The 21,147-nt window shown below is 61.1% G+C and overlaps 2 protein-coding genes and 1 long non-coding RNA gene across 13 annotated transcripts in view; 2 read left to right on the top strand and 1 right to left on the bottom strand.

Annotated features, from left to right (window-relative positions):
* TCF3 (transcription factor 3) overlaps positions 1-9,742 on the top strand; it is a 33,862-nt gene extending 24,120 nt beyond the window's left edge. Inside the window, exons 9-19 of one of the 11 annotated variants that reach the window (XM_026480941.4) lie at positions 276-378; positions 459-628; positions 714-846; positions 1,301-1,359; positions 1,467-1,545; positions 2,350-2,423; positions 2,823-2,981; positions 3,063-3,186; positions 6,031-6,166; positions 6,328-6,563; positions 8,956-9,742. In XM_026480941.4, coding sequence (XP_026336726.2) covers positions 276-378; positions 459-628; positions 714-846; positions 1,301-1,359; positions 1,467-1,545; positions 2,350-2,423; positions 2,823-2,981; positions 3,063-3,186; positions 6,031-6,166; positions 6,328-6,563; positions 8,956-9,098 — 1,416 coding nt within the window. In that variant the 3' untranslated portion in view covers positions 9,099-9,742. Of the gene's footprint in view, positions 1-275; positions 379-458; positions 629-713; positions 847-1,300; positions 1,360-1,466; positions 1,546-2,349; positions 2,424-2,819; positions 2,982-3,062; positions 3,187-6,030; positions 6,167-6,327; positions 6,564-8,551; positions 8,779-8,955 lie in introns of those variants that run through there. The other 10 variants (XM_026480943.4, XM_026480940.4, XM_026480942.4 and 7 more) reach the window with 10 other exon arrangements.
* Positions 9,743-12,148: 2,406 nt separating this feature from the next.
* On the bottom strand, positions 12,149-15,860 carry LOC130543583 (uncharacterized). Its single transcript, XR_008959045.1, has 2 exons — positions 15,244-15,860; positions 12,149-15,023 (listed from the first exon to the last, which is right to left on the bottom strand). It is a non-coding gene; the product is annotated as an uncharacterized LOC130543583 (long non-coding RNA).
* On the top strand, positions 15,807-20,153 carry LOC113242741 (cytochrome b-c1 complex subunit 10). Its single transcript, XM_026480939.4, has 3 exons — positions 15,807-15,928; positions 17,267-17,411; positions 18,035-20,153. Exons 1-2 carry the CDS (start codon positions 15,879-15,881, stop codon positions 17,385-17,387), a joined length of 171 nt encoding a protein of 56 aa, XP_026336724.1. The 5' UTR covers positions 15,807-15,878; the 3' UTR covers positions 17,388-17,411; positions 18,035-20,153.
* Positions 20,154-21,147: the final 994 nt, after the last annotated feature.

Genomic DNA, 21,147 nt, shown 5'->3' with positions numbered 1-21,147 from the left:
GGCTGGATGAAGGAGGGGGGGAAGCATTCTTGGTGGGGGGTCCAGTCTGCACCGGCCTCAGGTACAGGGTCTGGGACTGGGGGCAGGGGGCGGGCAGGAGATGGAAGGTGGAGACAGAGCAGGAGGGAGGACGCCACCAGAGCCTCGTGTGCTGGGCCAGGGGAAGGGTTAGAACGGCACAGAGCGATGGGGTGGTGGGTGGCGGCAAGACTGGGGACAGGGACCCCCCCCATCCCACTTGGCCCCTCCTGTTGACCACATCTGCTCGTCTGCAGGTGTACCCGTCCAGCTCAGGTGATGATTATGGCAGGGACAGTACCGCCTATCCATCTACCAAGACCCCCAGCAGCGCCTATCCCCCCCCCTTCTACATGGCAGGTGCGTGGGGGCTCACCTGAGACGGGGGGGGGGCTCCAGGTCCCTCTGCCCCCGTCCCCTCACCATCTGCCCCTCCACAGATGGCAGCCTGCACCCTTCAGCCGAGCTCTGGAGTCCCTCGGGCCAGGCAGGCTTCGGGCCCATGCTGGGCGGGGGCTCGTCCCCCCTGCCCCTCCCGCCAGCTGGTGGCAGCTCCGTGGGTAGTGGCAGCAGTGGTGGGTTTGGCAGCCTGCACCAGCACGAGCGCATGGTAGGCCTGCGTGACGGGCGGGGCGGGGGCGGGCGTGTGGGCAGCCCCCCGACGGCTCCCCCGTGACCCTCCTCCCCGCCCGCAGGGCTACCAGCTGCACGGGACGGAGGTCAATGGCGGGCTTCCAGCAGTGCCCACCTTCTCCGCAGCCCCCACGGCCGCCTACGGCAGCATCTCCAGCCACACGCCCCCTGTCAGCGGGGCCGACAGCCTCATGGGTACTGGCCCCCTTCTCCCCACTTCCAGATAGGGCCCCCCCAAGCTTGAAACCTGGCTGGGTGCAGAGTCAGGCCCTCGTCGCTCACGTCCTTCCTCTCTTGGGGCCTGCCCTGCACATCAGCTCAGGCTCTTTGGGCCACAGCTGTGATGTTAGGAAATGGCCTTTTCAAACATGGGTCCCCAGTTTACATTTGGGCAAACAGAGGCTCAAAGGGAAATCGCTCCTCGGTTCCTGTAGCCTACCTGCCTGTCAGTAGAGCCCCCGTGGCGGCAGGACTCCAGGCCGTTACTCGGCCAAAATCAGGGGCTGCCCAGTGCTGGGTGAGGGCGTGTGTGCTGGGCAAATACATCTGGGAGCCCCCTGTCAGCCAGGGCAGGGGCATCCAAGCTGGGCCCGCATGCTGGGGACGCCCCTGCCCTGAGTCTGAGCTTCACTTGTCTCTAACCCCCCAGGCTCCCGCGGAACACCTGCCGGCAGCTCCGGGGACGCCCTGGGGAAGGCGTTGGCCTCGGTGAGGCGCGGGCCCTGGGGCAGCAGGGGTGGCTGGGCTGCTGAGCCCGAGAAGCTCGCCCCTCACCCCCGTCTGGTGGCCTGTCTTTCTTCTCGCCCCTGGTGCAGATCTACTCTCCCGATCACTCAAGCAATAACTTCTCCTCCAGCCCCTCGACCCCCGTGGGCTCCCCACAGGGCCTAGCAGGTCTGTCGAGGGGGCTGCATGTGCTGTCTGTAGCCATGAGTGGGTGGGGAGCTGGGTGGACCTCCTGCCTCGGGGCCCACATTCCCCTGGGCATCCGGGGAAGGCTCTCTGGAGGGGGCGGTCTCCAGGCCAGTCTACGTTGTGCGAACAGTCAGGGGCAGGTGGGACCTCGCAGGGGCAGGGCAGAGGGTCCAAGAGCCAGAGTAACAGGCTGAGACCCCCACCTGGACCCCCAAACATGGACAGCTTGGCGTTCGTCCACCCGGTATGTAATAGGCACAAGTTGCATGCCCTGTGTTTGGCCCTGCCAAGGGAGCCAGGTCCTCCTGTCCCCAAAAAGACCTACTTGGGGGTCAGCTCATGGTGAGGTTCCTGGAATGCCAGGTGGTTTTATTAGAAACTCCGCAGGGCCTCACCTCTGCAGCACAAGTCCTCCGGGACCCTCACCTCACCCTGGCCCATGCAGGGCTCCTGGGGTGAACCTCTGCCCTGTTCTGGCTCTGGCCGCTGGTACGGCAGGCTGGCCCCTGGGGCACCTACCACGTGCGCTGCTGGGCTGCCTTCCCCATGGGAAGTGGGGCGTGGATTTTGGAGCGGGAACCTGTGAGTGGGTTCCCAGTAACTGCCTGGCTGGCCTGGCCAGGACTGACTCCATAGGCGCTGTGGGCGTGGGGGCCCCCGTGTGGCCAGCCCCGGCATCGCAGGCCCCTCGGCCCACTGCCCGCCCAGCCTCTGCCTCTGGGTCGGGCTGCTTGGACACCCAGGCCCAGGTACGACTGTTGATGCACCGCCTGCCTCTTCCAGGGACGTCGCAGTGGCCCCGACCAGGAGCCCCCGGTGCCTTATCGCCTAGCTATGATGGGGGTCTTCACAGCCTGGTGAGCTTCCTGCCCCAGCCTTCCGGGGCTGGGCGGTGGCTGTCCCTCGTGGGTACATGTGGCAGGGGAGGGGGTGCCCCCCTCACGGGAGTGCCTGGAGTGGGGGGCATGGTACACGTGGGTACGATTTTCACGTGGACCCTGGGGTGGGGGAGGTGGCCCAGGAGGGCGGCTCAGCATGTCTGCTGTGGCCGGTTTACAGGACTTGGAAACGGTGTCCCACAAGAGCTGTTAGGCCTCCCGTGACTGGTGGAATGTATGTGTCGGGCACAAGGTCCAGAGCTGTCACCGTGGCCTGGTTAGCCAGCAAAGGCACACATTCTACGCCAGGCCACGCGGGGCCGTGCAGGGTCCTAGAGGCCCGAGCCCTTGACCGCCCCCTCCTCCGCCCCACAGCAGAACAAGATGGAGGACCACCTGGACGAGGCCATCCACGTGCTGCGCAGCCATGCGGTGGGCACGGCGGCCGACGTGCACGGGCTGCTGCCTGGCCACGGAGCTCTGGCCTCGGGCTTTGCCGGCCCCGTCATGCCACTGGGCGGGCGACACGCTGGCCTGGTGAGTGCTGTTTGAGGGGGGGCTGGGCGGGGGGTCAAGGCGGGCCCGCCCTGACTGACGAGCCCACTCCGCTGTCCGCAGGTGGGAGGCGGCCACTCGGAAGACAGCCTCGCGGGCAGTGGTGGTCTCATGGCCAACCACGTAGCCCTCCCCAGCCAGCCCAGCACCCTCCCTGACCTTGCTCGGCCACCGGACTCCTACAGTGGTAAGCCTCGGTGTTGGGGCCGGGGAAGAGGTGGCTGGCACCCCGGGGTCGCCTGTGCCCTGATGCCCTGAGCCAGCCTGGCCAGAGGGTGGTGTGCCCCTACACGATGTTGTGACTTCTGTGGAAAACGGTGACCTAGGGCTCATCACAGAGGGACTGAGAGCTGCCAGGCTAGGCCAGGGGCCTGCAGTCCGCCAGGCACTGGGGTAGGCTCCCTCACCATACACAGCATCCCCTTCACCCTGCACGGGGAACCCCTTCGGGAGGCCAGCAAAGTCAGCCTGTCAGGTCCTTCCTGGAGGGAGGCGGAGCCCGGGCCTCAGCCTTCGCTTGTTCAGGGGTTTTGTTTCTGCCGCTCAGCCGGCCTCTGCGTGGTCAGGATCAGCTGGGTGCTTGGGGCTCGGGTAGGCCCTGGGGCAGTAAACTGGGAATAACACAAAGAGCCTGTCCCTGGGGGGTGACCGACAGTGGACTATATGCAGAAGGAAGGGTGCTAGGGGAAAGTGGGGAGGGGGTGCAGGGGTGCTTGTAGTTTTAAAGATGGTGACAGGGCAAGACTGTGACATTTGCGCGAGCTGGGCCTAGCAGAAGCAGACAGGCGCCTGGGTGACACGCGCAACGGCTCTGGGGCAAGCCCGTGCCTGGTGTGCTGCAGTAGTGGGGAGCCCTGTGTTGGAAGGGGGGGGTGAGGTCAGGGAGGTGACAGGGCAAGTCACGTGGGGTCCCGTGGGTGTGGGAAGACTTGGGCTTTGACCCCAAGCAACCTGGGGGCTTTGGAGGGCTGTGGACAGAGCGGTGCCCTGCCCTACTCAGTGCCCACAGGCTCCCTCTGGTGGCAGCAGGGAGACTGGGCAGAGCAGGTGTTGTGTGGTAGCTGAGGCCACTGCTGGAAGGGACTGTGTGGGTCGGGTGGGGGGGGGCGAGTTCTGGGTATTCCGAGGGCAGAGAGCCCACAGGGTTTGCAGGTGTGGAGGTGGGATTCAGGTCTGCAGTTCAGGGAGGGTGCGATCCAGGCATCCTGGGCACTTGGTGGAGCTCAGAGCCAGGACTGTGGGCAGGGTCACCAGGCAGAGCGAGCAGAGTGGAGCCCCAGCCTGAGCGTCGTGCTGCCGGGGGAGGGGGACTGCTCCCAAGGTGTCAGGAGCTGTGTCGGGCCCCCTGAGGTGAGGACCCACGCTGGAGCAACACGGGGTCAGTGTGGTGGCCAGTGGCCGTGGGCCGTGAATTTTCTAGGAGAACACCAAGGAGGTGACGGCACTTGGCACGAGGCTGGAGGGAAGAGGTGGTGATGGGCCAGTGAGGGTCTCGTGGCGGCCAGTCCCAGGGGCGTGGACAGGGACTCTGCCACTGTGGGGGCAACCGTGGCTGGCCGGGGTTCTGCCGGGCCAGTGCCGTGTGCACAGCACCACACTGCCTGGTGTCCCGAGCCCCCAGGACCCCCCCACGCACCCTACGTCAGGGCAGCTTCTCTTGTCCCGCCCAGGGACCCTCCCCATCCCAGCCTCCCCACACCCCAAAGCCAGCCTGAGCTTGACAGCCATTGTTGCTCTGTGTTTCTTGATTTTTATCACTTTTATCACGCCAGGGGTCTCTCTGGGACACTACAGTCATTGTGACTGGGGGAGGGGCTCCTGGCACTGAGTGGGTGGGGCCAGGGTGCTGCTCGACCCCTCAGTGCCTAGGACGCCTTGATGTCCGTGGTGTGGGGCCAGGGTTTCCTGAGCTGAATCTCTTATCCCAGGTTCCCTCCCCTCCTCCCCTGCCCTGTCCTCCCAGTTCATCTGTGGCCAAGCCCAGACCCCATTCCTGGTGCGTGGTTTGCTATCACAGAGTGTCGAGTTCAGCATTGCTGTGTGATTTCAAACCCTGTATTTCATTACGTGGTTTTGGGCTTTTGTAAAATTGGCATCTGGCTAGTATGTTTCACGTTGGGGGCGAGGGCCACCTTGCTGCCAATGGCTGAGGATGGGCCCTGGCCCTGATGTGGGATGTTAGTTTCCGACTCTGCTTTTGTGCTAGGTGCTTTCTGGAACGTTCTAGAACGTGTCTCCAGAGTGTGCACAAGATTCTGTCGGGTGTGATTCCAGGTTGTGGGGTTTGGGGCTGTGCATGTGTCCACCTTCTCCAGATAACGCCAGGCTGTCCCGCACTGGCTGTGCCAGTCCCCTCCCACCGGCAGTACCTCAGGTTGTCGGGCTGTCGTTCCGCCAGCTTCATGGGTCCCGATTTGCATTTCCTCGGTTTACGGATGCAATGAAGCAGATCTCCACGTGGGCACATCCGCTTCCTTGTCTCTGAATCGCCCATTTGGGAGCTTTCCCTATTTTCACGTTGAGCTCATCATCCTTTTTTTGTTGATTTGTAGGACTTCTTTACGTATCACGAAGACGAACCCTTCACTGGTTTATGTAGGACACGTATTTTCTAGTCTAGGGCGTCTCTTCTTTCCTTGCTGGTGTCCTGCTAATCAGCAATTCTCAATTAGGTTACAGTCCAGTTGACCAGTTTGTTTCTTCTTTGAAGAACAGCTCTTTTAGTACTTGAGGTGGTCCCCACCTCCCAGTCACAGCAGGATTTCCACGCACTTTCTTCTAAAGGTTGTCAGATTTTAGTCTGGAACTGGTGACTGTGTGGCGGCAGGTGGGGACCTGATTCTAGCTGTGTTTTCTGTTTTATTGTTGGGTTTTGTTGGTTTGTTTGGGGTGGTTTTTTTGTTTTTTGTTTGTTTTTGCAAATGAAGGCCTGGCTTTCGCCAGAGAGCTCACTCTGCCTCCCACCAGGGGTGAAAGGGATTTGTCAGGTGGCCCTGGAGGTGCCCGGACGCTAAGCCCAGGCCCCTTGCAGGACTCGGGCGCGCTGGGGCTGTCTCAGGTGCCAGTGAGATCAAACGGGAGGAGAAGGAGGACGAGGAGAACACTTCCGTGGCTGACAACTCAGAGGAGGAGAAGAAGGAGCTGAAGCCCCCCCGGACTCGGACCAGGTGCCAGCCCGTCCTCGGCCCCCGCCCCGCCCGTCAGGACGCACGCACACTCACACAGACACGCACACGGCGCCCACACCGCGAGGCCGTCGGCGGGCCCCTCCGCCTGCCCCCCCGCCTCACTGTCTCCCTCTGGCCCCCCGGGCCCCCCCCCCCCATAGCCCGGACGAGGACGAGGACGACCTTCTCCCCCCAGAGCAGAAGGCTGAGCGGGAGAAGGAGCGCCGGGTGGCCAATAACGCGCGGGAGCGGCTGCGGGTCCGAGACATCAATGAGGCTTTTAAGGAGCTGGGGCGCATGTGCCAGCTGCACCTCAACAGTGAGAAGCCCCAGACCAAACTGCTCATCCTGCACCAGGCCGTGTCGGTCATCCTGAATCTGGAGCAGCAGGTGCGAGGTCAGTGGGGGCGCCGCTCCCCTCCCCCGCCACTGCTGCCCTCGCTCTCCCCCCACTTCCTGGAGCCGGCCTCCCCTGCTGTGACTGTCCCCCTCCTGCAATGACCGTCCTCCTTGCTGCGACCTCTCCCTGCAGTGACCGTCCTGCCCGCTGTGACTGTCTCTCTCCTTGCCGTGACCATCCTGCCCTGCTGTGAGCTCCCCCACTACGGTCACTGTCCCCTCTCTTGACCAGGGGCCGCCTAGCCTGGCCCCTGTGTCCCCTCTGGAAATGGGAGGATGACACTCTTTGGACCCCCCAGCTCTGCAGACCTGGGCACTTATGCTCTGAATTCCATCCCTGGACCCCGGGGATCCCCGCCCACCCCAGCCCTTCTTTCTCGGGAAGGCTGTAGCCCTCTGGCTGAGGCCCCGGGGCCAGAGGTCACTGTCGCTCCAAACAGACACATCCTTGTGGGGCCACTTCAGCCCATCAGCCCCCATCTACAGGTGGGGTTCACCCCCCACCCCATTTCCCAGGGCCAGGTGAGGATTCAGAAAGGCCCCCATGTGACTTGGCTCCCCAGCTCAGCTGCTTCCTTAATGCCTCCCACGCCTGCGCGCCCGTTAACCCTTTCTCTCCTGCAGCGCTGTCGCTTGGACCGGAGCTGGGGCCCTCGCCCCCCCGGCCTGCTGTCCCCTCAGCTCTGAGGGTTCTGTGTTTCCATGGTGGTGCGGGCACCCTGCCGTGTTCCCCACGCCCGCCTCTCTGCTCTCTGCCTCTCCCGCTCCCCCATCCCAGCCCATCCGTCCCTCCGCTTCCACGGCAGCCCCTCCTACCTCGCACTTGCTGCCCAAGCCCCGGATGGCAGGGCTGCGACCTTGGGGTCTTTCCTCCCCCAAAGCCCCCTAGTTGGGACTTGAGGGAAGAAAGGGGACCAAGGGGTGCACCAGCCTCAGGCCTGTCAGTTTGGTCTGCGCGCTTGTCCTGGGCTCCGGGGGCCGCTGCCGCCACCTGGCGGGATCCACTCAGGCCCAAGGGCAGGTGGGCAGGTGGGTGGACAAGGGCACAAACCCCCCCCCACCGCCACTGTGGGAGCAGGATAGGGCCCCCGGGAGCTGCCCACATGCAAGTGCCTTGGCTCCGCGGCTGCCTCGTGGGCCGCACAGCAGGGCCGGGCCTTTACCCGCCGGGTTTCACATTCCTCAAGGCCAGGCATGGCAGGTGTCCCGTTGCGATTTGCCCCCATCCTGCTGAGGATGAGACACAGTGAAGTCACTTGTGCAGAGCCGCGTGGCTGACAGTTTGTAGGGCTTGAGCCAGGGTTTGGACCTGGTGGGCAGGTGTCAGCTGTTCCAGGGTCCTGTATGTGACCGAGGCCCAGTATACAGCAGGTGCTCAGTGACTTCACCACCCGGGGCAAATGGGGTGGTTCACAGTAGTGATGAGAGGCCCAGGGAACCGACGTTCCCAGTCCAGAGTGGGGGCCCGTGCGCGGAGTACCTGGTGGCCATTCCACGTCCAGCTCTTGGGGTGGCCGTAGTCCAGTGCGGGTGGGGGTGGGGGGTCAGGCCTTTGTCTGCTGAGCCGCAGTCTTCTCTGCCTCTCCCACCCACACTGGGCAGGTCAGGCCTAGCACTCCCTTAACCCAGCCAGCCACTGCGCTGACCGGGAAGATCACCCCAGGCGGGGCGCTGGGTCTCCCCTGCCCTCCTGGCCCGTCCTTGGGCGGGGGACAAGGGACACAGTCCAGCTCCCGCAGATTCCCAGATGCGGACTCAGGGCCCTCCCTCCATCCCTGGGAACAGTCAGTCACACGCCGTCTCCTCTGGGCGTCACACACACAGCCTGGCCCGCGGCCGGGTCCCAGGTGTCCACAGACGGGCGCCCTGCCGTGCGCACAGGGGAGCACACCGTCCCGACACGCGCGCACACGCACACAGTCGCAGGCGCTGGCCTGCCCGCCGCCCCGGCTCCTCACTAACGGAGGCCCCGGTGCTGTGACTCAGCAGTACGGAGGAGGTGCTGTCCCTGGAGGAGAAAGACCTGAGGGACCGGGAGAGGCGCATGGCCAATAACGCGCGGGAGCGGGTGCGCGTGCGGGACATTAACGAGGCCTTCCGGGAGCTGGGGCGCATGTGCCAGCTGCACCTCCAGTCGGACAAGGCGCAGACCAAGCTGCTCATCCTGCAGCAGGCCGTGCAGGTCATCCTGGGCCTGGAGCGGCAGGTGCGAGGTAGGCCCCCAGGCCGGGCGTCCCCGGCCCCCCCCCCCCGCCCCACGAGCAGGCCTCGGGCGGCTCTGCGTGCCGGCTCCGGGCGCTCCGTCCGCATTTCGGCGGGAGCACTCGGGCCCCCGCGCCTGCTACCTCTCTAAGGGACCCTCTCCCACATGGCTCTCCCCCTCCCCCCAGAGCGTAACCTGAACCCCAAAGCGGCTTGCTTGAAGCGACGAGAAGAGGAGAAGGCGTCGGGCGTGGTCGGAGACCCCCAGATGGTGCTTTCAGCCGCCCACCCGGGCCTGAGCGAGGCCCACAACCCCGCGGGGCACATGTGAGAAGGGGCGCCAAGCGGGACCAGTGACCCGGCCCGGTCCCTGCCGCATGCACGCCTGCGGTCAGCACTGAGCCCGTGCCACCCCGGGGCCGGGGTGGGGGGGGCTCCGAGGCACGGGGGCTCTCCCTCCCCGGCCTGCAGCCCCCACCCCTGGGTCTCACCGCCTTGACGCCTTGGGACTTTCCTGATGGATCCTGAAACCGCAGCCCGGGCTCGGGCCCAAAGGGGCAGTTTTGTTTTGTTTTGTTTGTAAACAAAACCGGAAAGCAAGTGAGATATACACTTTGTCAGAAAAGATGAAAAAATGCCTTAAGTAGAAAACGCGGGAGAGTCCAAACTACCACTTGCCGGAGGGAGAAGCAAGATGGGCTCGCTCTCGCGGAGCCGCCGTGAATCGTGCCTACGCCTGACCTGTGTCTTAAGGAAAATAAAGAACGTTAGTTAGGAGATTTTTTTTAATGTATTAGAAAATTAGCAAGGAGGATGCCTTTCGTCTTTTTTTTTTTTTAAGCTTTTTTGCATATGTTTTGTAAGCAACAAATTTTTTGTATAAAAGTCTCGTGTCTCTTGCTATTTCTGCTGCTGTTTCTAGAACTGAGCGTTGCATTTCATGATCAACCAGATTATTAAAAGTTGTATTAAAAAGACCCGCTGTAAACCTGAGGTCCCCCGCTCTGGGAGCCGCTGACACACACAGGGAATGGCGGGTGTTGTCTCCTCGCTGGTCTTTCAGAGTTCGGGTGGGTCTTTGCTTCGTCTAGGTGTGACGTGGTGGGCAGGCCTTCCCTGGTGGGGGTTCTCCTTCGGGCATCCTTGGGAAGGGGGCGGGGGGGTGTCTGCAGGGAGGCAGTGCCCATCCCGCGTGGGATTGCTGAGGACCCCGTCAAGGTAGCTCTGGTCCCCGGGCACTTCCCCACGGCCCTCGAAGCCCCACCAACTGCTCTCCCACAGTCTGCAGACCTCCCCAAACTGGATTTTGTCGGGACCACCGTTGCTGGGCACAGGGACCATACCACGGGAGCGTCATGTTGGGGGGACTCCCAGACACCCTGTCCTTTGTTCTTTTGACCTGGGGACCCGAGCCTGTTCTCTGATCTCTGGCAAAGGGCCTGCAGACAGCTCAGGCCAGCACAGAAACCCCCACCCAAGTGATGGTCCCCAAGCCCCGAAAAGCCCCTAGGCTTTGCACCTGATCGTCTACAAGACCAGGAGGGTGGGCCACATCCCAGGCCCAGCTCCCAGGCCTCCCCATCACATCACCAAGTGGGACCAACTCCACGCAGGACTGCCCCAGGCTTAAAGTCCCTGTCCCTGCAGCCCCCGCAGGCCTAGGGACACAGGACAGTTGGCCCATCCATGTGTCCCCCAGGCAGGGGGGTCAGGCCTGCCGGGCTCCTGGGCTCCTTTTCCCTATAGCACCCCCCAACACACACACACACACACCGCCCAGGGTGGCCATGTTCGCTCCAGCACACTGGCCTGTCTGGCATCCCCCCACCCCACTGCCGGAGCAGTGGGGCTGCCTGATGCCCTCCAACCCGGTGACTGGCACTCCCCGAGGCCAGGGAGCTGGGCACGCCAATGGAGCACCAGGCAGGACGTGCAGGGCTGGCTCCCAAGCCCTGAGGTCACTAGGGTCCTTCCACTGGGTCTGCCCACCTCCGCCCAGACTGGTCAGGGGGCAGCAAGGAGCCGGTGGCTGGTGAGCAACTCCTTGGTGACTCCCCTGGTCTGTGCGGGTTTTATGGGTCCTGCCTCAGCGTTCCTCTTACTCTGCTTCTGGTCTTACACGGAGCCTCTGCCCCAGACTACTAGTGGACCGTGTGTTACCCATAAGTGGTCCTGGGGGACGGGCGGAGCCCCGAGTATGGGAAAACTGTGCCGAATGCCTCAAGGTAACTGGTCTTCCAACAAAACTTTTTAAGACAACTGTACCCGAGTGTCAGCACGCCTGGCTGGATTCTCTGGGATGTCTCAAAGGAGGCTCCGAAGTCGATCTGGAGAACTGTCCCGCAGGTAACTGCACTGCAGCAATAAATTTGACATCGTATGACCCCCCCCCAGCTGTCCCCTGGATCTTTCGGCTGCTGTGTGCTTCCAGAAGGGGGGAAGGCAGGCGGGAGGGGTGCCACGTCAGGCAGGGGCACGGGGTTCTGCAGCACGCGCAGGGATGGAGGCCTCGGCCTGGGTGTGAGTCCCCGGGGGCAGCTGTCACGGACGTCCACACACAGAGATGGGGCCTAAAACCACGGGGATTTATCCTCTCTCGTTCTGGGGCCACGCTCCCTCTGCAGGCTCCAGGGAGGGTCCTTCCTGCCTCTCCCAGCTCCTGGGGCTCCAGGTGTCCCTCGGTGTGTGGCCGCATCGCTCCAGTGCCTGCCTCCGTGGCACGTGGCTGCCTCCCCGTGCGTCTGCGTCCAGATTCCCCTCTTAGGAGGACAGCAGTCACTGAGGGCATCACTCCCACCTCCTGTACGACCTCACCTGAACCGATGTATTTGCAAAGCTCCTGTATCCAAATAAGGTCCCATTCACAGGTGCCCGGGAGGCAGGACCTGAACGTGTCTCTTTGGGGGGGGACACACACAACAGGGGTCTGACTGGGGCCAGGGTGAGCAAGATCAGCAAAGCCCCAGAGTGACAGGGAGAACCCCGTGGCGATTCCATGTTCTAGAACCAAAGCACCCCAGGTCAGGCAGGGCACCTAAACTTGTAATAAGGGTCCTGGGGAGCTGGACACGGGACTGGCTCACGGGGAAATGCCACTCCCTGAGAGACTGCCTATTAATCTTTTAAACTTAGAATAGCCCACTGATTTATGCACAAGTGTGTAAGTGGGATGGTGTGTGAACACCATCAAAAAAGGTGTGTATGGACACCCCGCTGGCTCAGTCGGTGAAGCGTCTGCCTTCGGCTCAGGTCATGATCTCAGGGTCCTGGGATCGAGTCCCACATCGGGCTCCCTGCTCAGCCGGAAGCCTTTCTCCCTCTGCCTGCCGCTCCCCCAGCTTGTGTGCTCTGTCAAATAAATAAAATCATTTTTAAAAGGTATTTTTAAAATTTTTTAAAGATTTTATTTTTAAGTAATCTCCACACCCAACATGGGGCTTGAACTCATAACCCTGAGGTCAAGAGTCACTCACTCTTCCCACTGCGCCAGCCAGGTGCCCCTCAAAAATGGTGTTTAAAAATAGGTCACAACGGTGCCAAAATCTTCCTTCAGCGAGGCCTCCCCCCCCCCCCCCATCCCAGCAAGGGTCTGCTCCGTGGAAACTTCTGGAGGGAGCACCTTGGCCCCACTCAGGGAACTTCAGGAGGCAGGAAACGGAGGGAAACTCGGTACAATGGATGTGCCCGCGTCTTGGCAACAGCAATGGTGTCTTGAGCACGTTCGAAGGGTGCAGGTCTCTGTATGCTTGTCACAGACCTTCTCTGGCCAGCCCCGGGCCAGCCCTCCGAGCACGGAGCCCGGGCCTGAGGAACCCCAGGCAGCCCTACCACCCCCGGCCAGCGCACAAGGGACAGCCCCTCAGAGACCAGGCTGCGCGGGGGCAGGACAGTGGCACCTCGGAAGGAGCACCCCTGCATCCGACCCCTGAACCAGGGATCGGGGCCTTATTTGGGAAAAGGGACTTTGCAGGTGTAATTCAAGATCATGAGATGAGCTCATCCTGGAGCAGGATAGGTCCTACATCAAAGACAAGCATCCTGATAAGAGAGAGAAGCCATGTGACAATGGTGACAATGACGGAGGCAGAGATGGGACACATGGAGGGAGTGCAGCCCTGTGACACCTGCATGGCGGCTTCCGGCCTCCACCACGGGGAGAGCGCGAAACCCTGCTGCTTCAAGCCACCCAGCATGCAGCTGTCGCTGTGACCATGGGGAACAGGGAGCGTGTGTGTCCTTTCTGAAACGGTAAAACACCCCAATACAGCAGGAACCCCACGCCTCACTGGCAGGGACATCAACAGGCGCACCTACTCCACAGCGGGTTGGCTGGCGGCCGCCTGGGCGCCTGGCACTGACCTAACCTTCTAGAGCAGTCACAGCTCAGTCTAAAAACAAAAAAGCTTAGTGGTTTCGTCCACAATTCAACACGGGCCCCCCGCAGCCAGCCAGCCGGCCCCCCAGACATCCCCTCCAGAGGGATGAAGACAGACGTCCACGCAAAGACTGGGACAGGACTACTCACGGACCACAGCTGTGATGGCCAAACCCTGGAAACCACCCGAACACCCTCCAGCAGGTGAGGGGTCAACACACAGGTCCGCCCATCTGTGGAATGCGACTCGGCAAAAGAAAGGCGCCAGGGACTCTCAGAATTACCTGCGCTGCGTGGGAGAAGCCAGACACCAAGAACACACCGTACGCCTCCATGGAAGTCTAGACAATGCAGACGAGCGCTCGTGGGGGCCAGGAGGGGGTGCACGAGGGTCTAGAGGAGCAGGAGGACACGCCAGCGGGCACCCCGGCTGTCCTGGGGCGGTTCCATGGGCACACACGTGTCCAAGGACCGAGTCGTACAGGTTCAGTACGTGCATTTTTGTGCGTCAAATACACCTTGATAAGTTGTAAAGATTTTAAAAGAAAGACTCCATCAACGGCTGAACGGATGAACACAACTCACCCACCACGCAGGGGAACAAACTCGGCCACGAGCAGGAGCCAGGCGCCCACACGCGCTGCCCGGGGACGGACCCCAAGCTCATGACGTTCACGGAGGGAACCAGACACAGAAGGCCCCACGGCGTGTGAGTCCACGTGTGTGACACGTCCAGAACAGGCTCCTCCAGGGACGGGAAGGGGGCTCGTGGGGCTGGGGGCCGGGGAAGGGTGGTGAGTGGCGGCTGAGGGGGATGGAATGGAGCTTCTTTTGGGAGTGATGAAAATTTCCTGCAAGGAGACAGGGCGGAGGTCGCCAGAACTTTGCGAATGTGCTCAGTGCCACTGAAACAGCCCCTTTCAGATGGTTAATGGTACGGTATATGCATTTCACAGCAATAAAAAGAGAAAAGGAGTTGAGTTTCCCCCCAAAGGACAGACGGGAATGTCACAGGGAGTCCTGGCAGCCGAGGCAGGGGGCCAGCAGAATGTGAAGAGGGTCCGCAGCTCTTGCTTATCCACCACCGCTTCGGAGACCGCGATCCTCCCCTCCCCCAGTTTCAGCCCATGTCCTCTTAAGAGAGTGGCTACCTCTGCCCCATCTCCACAGCAGGCCCAGGAGAACCAGCCTCAGGGCATTTTCTGCAATGATCGGGAAAGAGGTGCCATCTTCCTTCAAAGGCTCCTGGAACGTTGAGCTAGAGTCTCCATACACTACTGCTCAGAGAGAGCTCACCAGAGGGCAAGGACAACAGAGAAGAGAAGAGCGAGAGATGCAGAGAGAGATTCGTAAAAATATTACTAGACTCCTAGATCCAGCCATGCCTGAAGCCATCCAACATGCAGTAAAACTGGTTTTTGTATTTGGTCACTTCAAAGGAAACATTCTGCCTTATGAGCTGAAGTACATTAAGGAAGCGGAAGGAGCCGTGAGGCATTAGGAACTGCTGGGTCCCGGACCTGCAGCCCTCAGGCCTCTATGCCCATCTCTACTCATTTTTAAAAAAGATTTTATTTATTTGAGACAGAGAGAGGGCGTGAGCAGGGGCAGGGGCAGAGGGAGACAGAGTCCTCAAGCCGACTCTGCATGGAGCGCAGAGCCCAACCTGGGGCTCGATCTCACCACCCTGAGGTCACAACCTGAGCTGAAACCAAGAGTCTGGGGCTTAACTGACTGAGCAGGCGCCCCCCCCCCCATTTTTTCAAGCAGCTTTACTCTCTCTCCGCTCTCTCCACAATCTTCATGATGGCCTCTGCACCCCGTGTTGTAAGGTTCCACCAACATATCTCTTCTGATCCCAAGCTCAAATCCCCAGAGCACCTGTAAAGACCGAGAAACAACGTCCACTCCGGGAACAAGCAGCTCTGGTGCCCCGGCCGTGGGCTCCAACTGTCGGAGCCGGGACCCAGGCGCAGCGGGTGGCCCGGGCCAGGTCAGGGCCTGCAGCCCCCTGGGAACGGCCGCCTTGCAGGAAACGGAGGCGGGGGCGCCGGGAGGACAGCAGGGCGGGGCAGCTGAGCCCGCGCCGGCCGGTGCTTACCTCCGGGCCTGCACCCGATGCAGCGGCCCCAGAGGCAGCGACGGCGGCAGGCGTGGCCCCGCCCGCCCCGGCGGTCCATCGCTAGCCGAACCGCGCCGTTCGCTTTCGCGGCTCCAGGAGCCAGGCCTCGGAGCGACAGAAGGCTCCCGGGAAGCACACGGAGGCGGGGAAGCACGGCCGACGGCCCCGGAGGCGGCTTCCGATCGCACCCTTCCCTCCGTGCGACTCCGGCCAAGTCCCTGCCCCGCCGGGCCTCAGTTTCCCTAACTGCAAATAAAGCCATGGCTTCTAATAAAGACACAAAATCACCAGCCAAGTTTCGCGGGCCAGCCTTAGCTGCTCCAGGTTGCGCCACCGGAGACATCTGCCCGTCACCGGGTCCCGCCCTCAGCAGGGCCCTCCCCGCCCCCCAGACCTGCCCACTCTCCGTCGCGTCTATGAAGACTTCCGACCCTCTCCGGAAGCGACTGCACTGTCTTCTGGGTCTGCGCGCGCAGCAACCGCAGGCGCCTGTCGCCGATCGGGCAGCTTGCCCAGGCGAGGCCTCCCCGTGCGCCTGCGCGCTGCGGCCGCCGCGCCTGCGTAGAGCGGCCGGGCGGCAGCCGGGGTCACCCTGAGCTGGGGACCGCGCCGCGATGCTGGGCAGGTTCCTGGGCCCGCGTTATCGCGAGTTGGCCAAAAACTGGTGAGCATGTGCCCCCAGCCCCGCTGCCCCCAGTCGGCACCCGTTATGCTGCCGGGTCCCAGATGGGACGGGCGCGGGGCGGCCGGGGCGGCGCGCACGTAGGAGCCAGCTCCTCACCCTACCTGGAAGGACGGGCGCGGCCGCCCCGCTGTCTGTCCAGCGCCCTCGGCTCGGGCTCCCCGGGGGCCTACCGGGACGGCGAGGAAAGCTCCTGGGACATTACTGACCCTCGGAGCTGTGGCGCGGTGGCAGGGAAGGGTCCCTCCGGATTCGTGGCGCCCGCCCAGGCGTCAGATGGGGTGGCGGGGGCCGCGGCTTGTCACTGGGCAGCAGGTGGGGGACGTGGTGGTGGTTCGTCCCCTGTGGAAGTGGCGCTGGCAACCCTCCCGTCCAGCGTCCCAGGCACGTGGCTGACCGTGGTCCGGCCGCACGTCGCCGGCCACGGGCCCTGTAGTGGTTAGCCGTGGCTGCAGGACAGGTGGCCCCGCTCAGCGTCAAAACACAAACACGTGTTCCCTCGCAGTTTGAGTGGGTCAGGAACGCGGGCACACCCGAGCTGGGCCCACCACGCCGTCTCAGGAGGCTGCAGTCTCCAAAGGCTCTACTGGGGGGTCTTTCCAAACGCAAGTATGTGATTGTTGGCGGACTCCCTTGTAGGGCAGCTCAGGTGGCAGCTGGCTCCCCGCAGAATAGGTGTTAGCCAGAGCACCTGTGCTGGAAGCTTGTGTTCCTAAGGTCACCTCTGCGAGCCTCGCTTATTAGAGACCGGAGACGGGCCCTGGTCACACTCCGAGGGAGGAGGCGCGCCGGGGCGTGAGCATCACGAGGGATTGTGGGAGCCACTGTGGACTCTAACGAGAGCGAGACTCAGCCCCGTGCTGCACCGTGCAGCCGTGTGTCCTTGGGGAGGTGGCCTGCCCTTCCTGTGCTGTGTGCTCCTTATAAGACCCCGACCCTGACACCTCCCTCAGTCCCATAGCTGTCCTGGGTCAGCTGTAAACTGCATGGTTGGTGCCCGCATGCAGACATGAGCCATCGTGAATGGGGGGTTATGAACTTGGGTTGTTTAAATTTTCTTTTGAGCAGATTCCTCAAAAAAAACCTTCAGAGGATCCCAGTGTGAAAGCAGATGGCAGTGGATTTGCCTCAGGGTCTCTTGCTTTGTGCCCACCCCATGGAGTTGTCAGAGGGATGTGTCCATACACTGGGCAGGAGAGGCGGGTGTGTGGTGGGCGCTGGATAGACAGAAGCTTGGCAGGCGAGGGGGAGAGAGACCCAGAGATGCAGCTGGAAGGGTGAGCCCCGAGCAGAACCTGACCCCCCGCTATTCTCTGGCAGGATGCCCACAGCGGGCATGTGGGGCGCCGTGGGCACTGTGGGGCTGGTGTGGGCCACGGACTGGCGGCTCATTCTGGACTGGGTGCCCTACATCAATGGCAAGTTTAAGAAGGACGATTAAACTGACCCTCCTCGGACCCCTCTGGTAAGTTTCGGCAGCTGTTAGCAGGTGAATCCTGTGATTCCCACCTGGCTGAGGAGTGGGGCTTCCATGAGGCTGGTTCTCCGTGCCCCCAAAGCTAGGGTGGCAGGTCTGGGAGGCTCACCTGAACTGTTCACCCAGAAGAATCCTGCCTGTCAGCACTAGGCTGCCAACTAGCATCCCTGGTGTGTGGGCCTGGGGAATGGGCAGTGCCCCGGGGTGCTCGTCCTGGAGGTTGACCCGTGTGCCCCACACCATGCTTGTCATCCCAATCTGCCCAGCCCTGGGTGTGGCGGAGGGGTGCCCCATTTTACAAATGGGGAAAGTGGAAGCTGTCCCACAGCTGCTGGCCTCCCTGGGGGTGCTGCTTGAGCCCTAACGACTCTTCTCTTTGTCTCTGATGGGGCTGTCCAGTGTGCCAACCACGTGCTAGGCCAGAATGCATGCACCTCCTACATCTCCATTCTACAGATGGGCCCCAGGCCATGCAGCAACCAAGCGGCCTAGGTAGACTTGATTCTGGAGCCCGGCTACAGTGCGCGTAGCTCCTCGTCCCTCAGCACCTCCCTTCCTACAAGAATAGGAGCCAAGAGTCTTGTGCTCACCCTGCCTTGTCTCCCCTCCAGGTGTCTGCCGGTGCTGTCTCCTCCTGTGGGAGCCCCTGCGGTGCCCGGGCCAGCCCACGCCCTCAGGATGGGCTTCAAGGAAAGTGACAGCATGACTGAGGACTCTGTTTCTGAAAATAGCTTTCATGTTTGAATGCACACAGCATTAAACCTTGCTCTGAAACCTGCCCCACCTGGACATGGTCATGCTAGGGACTTGCTTATCTTGACTGCAGCCGTGGTGGTGTGAGTGACCCAGGGGTCAGTGGCTGTGACAGAAATTGATTACTGAAGGTGTTTAATGGGTAATCAGCTGCGCAGCATGCGCCTTGCCACCTTGAGACGTTACCGCACGACTCAGTGTAAAACAGACGCCCATTGCCTCCCCCTTTCTGTGAGCGAGAACTGAGGAGGCATTTAGCTGCGTGGTCCTGGGTCCAGCTCTCTCGTGAAGGTGCAGTCAAGGTGTCGGCTGGGGCTGTCTCATCAGAAGGCTGGACCGGGGCTGGACGGGGCGGGGGGAGCAGTTCATGCCAGTGCCCTCTTGGGGCTGCTGGCCGGAGGCAGGCCTCAGCTCCTCACGGCGTGGGCCTCTCCGTGGGGCTGCTGGAGCTGCCTCGCGTCTTTGCGGGTGGAAGCCACATGTCTTATACCTTCCCCCAGAAGTCTTGCACCATCACTTTCTCCACGTCCTGTTAGAAAACACATCCCCACATCCAGCCCACCCTCAAGGGGATGAGAACTTGGCTCTGTTTTGAAAGGAAAAATACCAAAACTTGTAGAGAAGTGAAACCATCACAGGAAGGGTACAAAAATGAGCAGGTACACAAGGATCTATGGTGCACAGTTCCCTCCCTCTTGAAAATTCCAGCAACAGTGTGTGTATAAGTGTATTTGCGAGAACAACTGTTGTGTCATCTGCCATTGGGAAACACCATGGATGGGGGGCTTAGACCACCGAACTGAATCTTCTCAGTTCTGGAGGCTGGAAGTTGAGATCGAGGTTCTGACGGGGTTTGCTTCTGATGAGTTCCCGCATCCTGCCTTGCGGACTGCCCACTGCCTTCTGGCTGTGTCTTTGCCTGGCCTTCCCCCCAAAGCAACTGCGGGGGACGAGGAGGATGTGTGCTTTCAGGTGTGCTCGCGCACTAATCCTGTCGGCACAGGGCCCCACCCCGACCTCACGTCCTTCCATCCCCACGCCCCGACTCCAGCACAGAACTGAGGTGCGGGAAGACACATATTCGGGACAGACCTGGACCTTTCACACAAGCAGTGGCATTTGTGACACCCCTCTCTGCACATCATTCTCTCACCGGAGGCATCTTTCCTGGGGCCACGCCACTTTGGAAGGGTCCTCCACTTTGACATGACTTAACAATTTCCAACTTGGTTCAGGGCTGGGCCATCCCGCAGCCCCCAGGGCCTTGCAGAACAGTGTGGCCCGAAGTGGAAAGAAACCTGTGGCCCTCTTTCCATTATTTTATGTGATTTTATAATGTTTTACAGTTTTAATGAAAATACAGCTGAGCTTGTGTCCGTGAAAGTCAGAAAAGTAAAATTCTAATTCAGATTCTGTTACAAATGCAGTATTTAGGCTTAAACTATTGGGAGTTTTAATACAACTTTTCAGTAACTTTAATACTTTTCCAACCACTTTAAGTTCTGGGTTGCGGGGGGGGGGCGGGGGTTTAACCATTAAAAACAACATAAAAACACATATAAAGGATCATGTCTCTCTTTTTGTCTCGGGGTTCCAAATAGCTCACCACAACACCAAGGAACCCTTTATTTAAAAACGTGACATTTTGGAGGCACCTGGCTGGTTCAGTTGGGAGAGCATGTGATTCTTAATCTCAGGGTTAAGAGTTCGAGGCCCACAGGTGTAGCAAGATTACAGAAGAAATAAACTTTAAAATAAACAGGAGTCCCTGGGTGGCTCGGTTGGGCGTCTGCCTTCGGCTCAGGTCGTGGTCTTGGGGTCCTCGGATTGAGCCCCATATCGGGCTCCCTGCTCAGTGGGGAGCCTACTTCTCCCTCTCCCTGCTGCTCCCCCTGCTTGTGTTCCCTCTCACTGTGGCTCTGTCAAATGAACAAATAAAATCTTCTACAAAATAAAAAGTTACAATATTGCACTAAATGCCATTCATCTTCATCACTGAGGTCTTCAGTACTCCGTAAATTCTGTGCCCCGGGTCAGCGCCGTGCTTGCCTCATGTTAACTCAGGGACTGTTGGCTGGGGACATCTGTGGTTGTCCAGACTGGGGGAGTCCTGGCATGGAGTGGGTGGGCTGAGAGATGCTGTTTAGACCCCCACAATGCCCAGGATGCCCCCAGACAATCACCCAGCCCCAAAGTCCACGATACTGGGGAGAGACCTTCCCACTGAAAGTGGCTCCTCCCATCACCTGATTTTCTATTTCTTAACCTTGTGTAGATGGGCAGGAGAGGGTGTTTGCTTGGGGCCCAAGGCAGCCAGCCCAGGAAAGGGAGATCCTAAGTGCCAGCAAACCAGGAGGAGTCACGACTGCCTGTCCCCCTCACAGGGCTCCCAGCCTCTCATCTCTGTTGGCTGCCCCCATCATGTCCACTTGGACCAGCCCCTCAGGGGACCATCCCAGGGGCTTGGGCCAGGCGATGCCCACAGGCTGGCTGTCTATGCTCTGGAGGCAGCCTGGGCCCGGGGGGGGGGGGGGTCAAATGCCCCGAGGAGCAAGTGATGGCCGACAGGCTGGATGCCTGAGGAGAATAGTGAGGGGGGCACCGAGGGTGCGTTTTCAATGTTGGTTCTTAAGGTCAAATCCTACGACCCAACACCATACGTCCAGCAATGTGGTACCATAAAAAACCAGGAAATAACAGATGTTGGCGAGGATATGGCAAAACTGGAGCCCGACCCCTTCCTCTCCCCAGACAGAGAGACCAGCTGGCTTCCCCTCTCGGTCCCTCCCCTCGCTGACCCAGGGCGGGTGCTCAAGGGAAGATGACTGCACAAGCAGATGGAGTTGTGGCCGAGTGGATGGAGCTGTGGCCGGTGCCCGGAGAAGGCCGGACCTCCGCACGCAGCGGGGCAGGAATGTGAAATGGGGCAGGTGTGGAAAACAGTTCGGCGGTTCTTCTAAAAATTAAACAT

Source organism: Ursus arctos, unplaced genomic scaffold (assembly GCF_023065955.2).
Source record: "Ursus arctos isolate Adak ecotype North America unplaced genomic scaffold, UrsArc2.0 scaffold_14, whole genome shotgun sequence".
Lineage (NCBI taxonomy): Eukaryota > Metazoa > Chordata > Mammalia > Carnivora > Ursidae > Ursus > Ursus arctos.
This window is presented reverse-complemented; position numbering and strand designations above follow the sequence as displayed.

Bases quoted from the DNA above. Each gene is read 5' to 3' on its own strand.
- LOC113242741 (XM_026480939.4), top strand. From the start codon at position 15,879: ATGCTGGGCAGGTTCCTGGGCCCGCGTTATCGCGAGTTGGCCAAAAAC. The intron at 15,929-17,266 runs GTGAGCATGTGC...ATTCTCTGGCAG, and splicing joins CGCGAGTTGGCCAAAAACTG to GATGCCCACAGCGGGCATGT.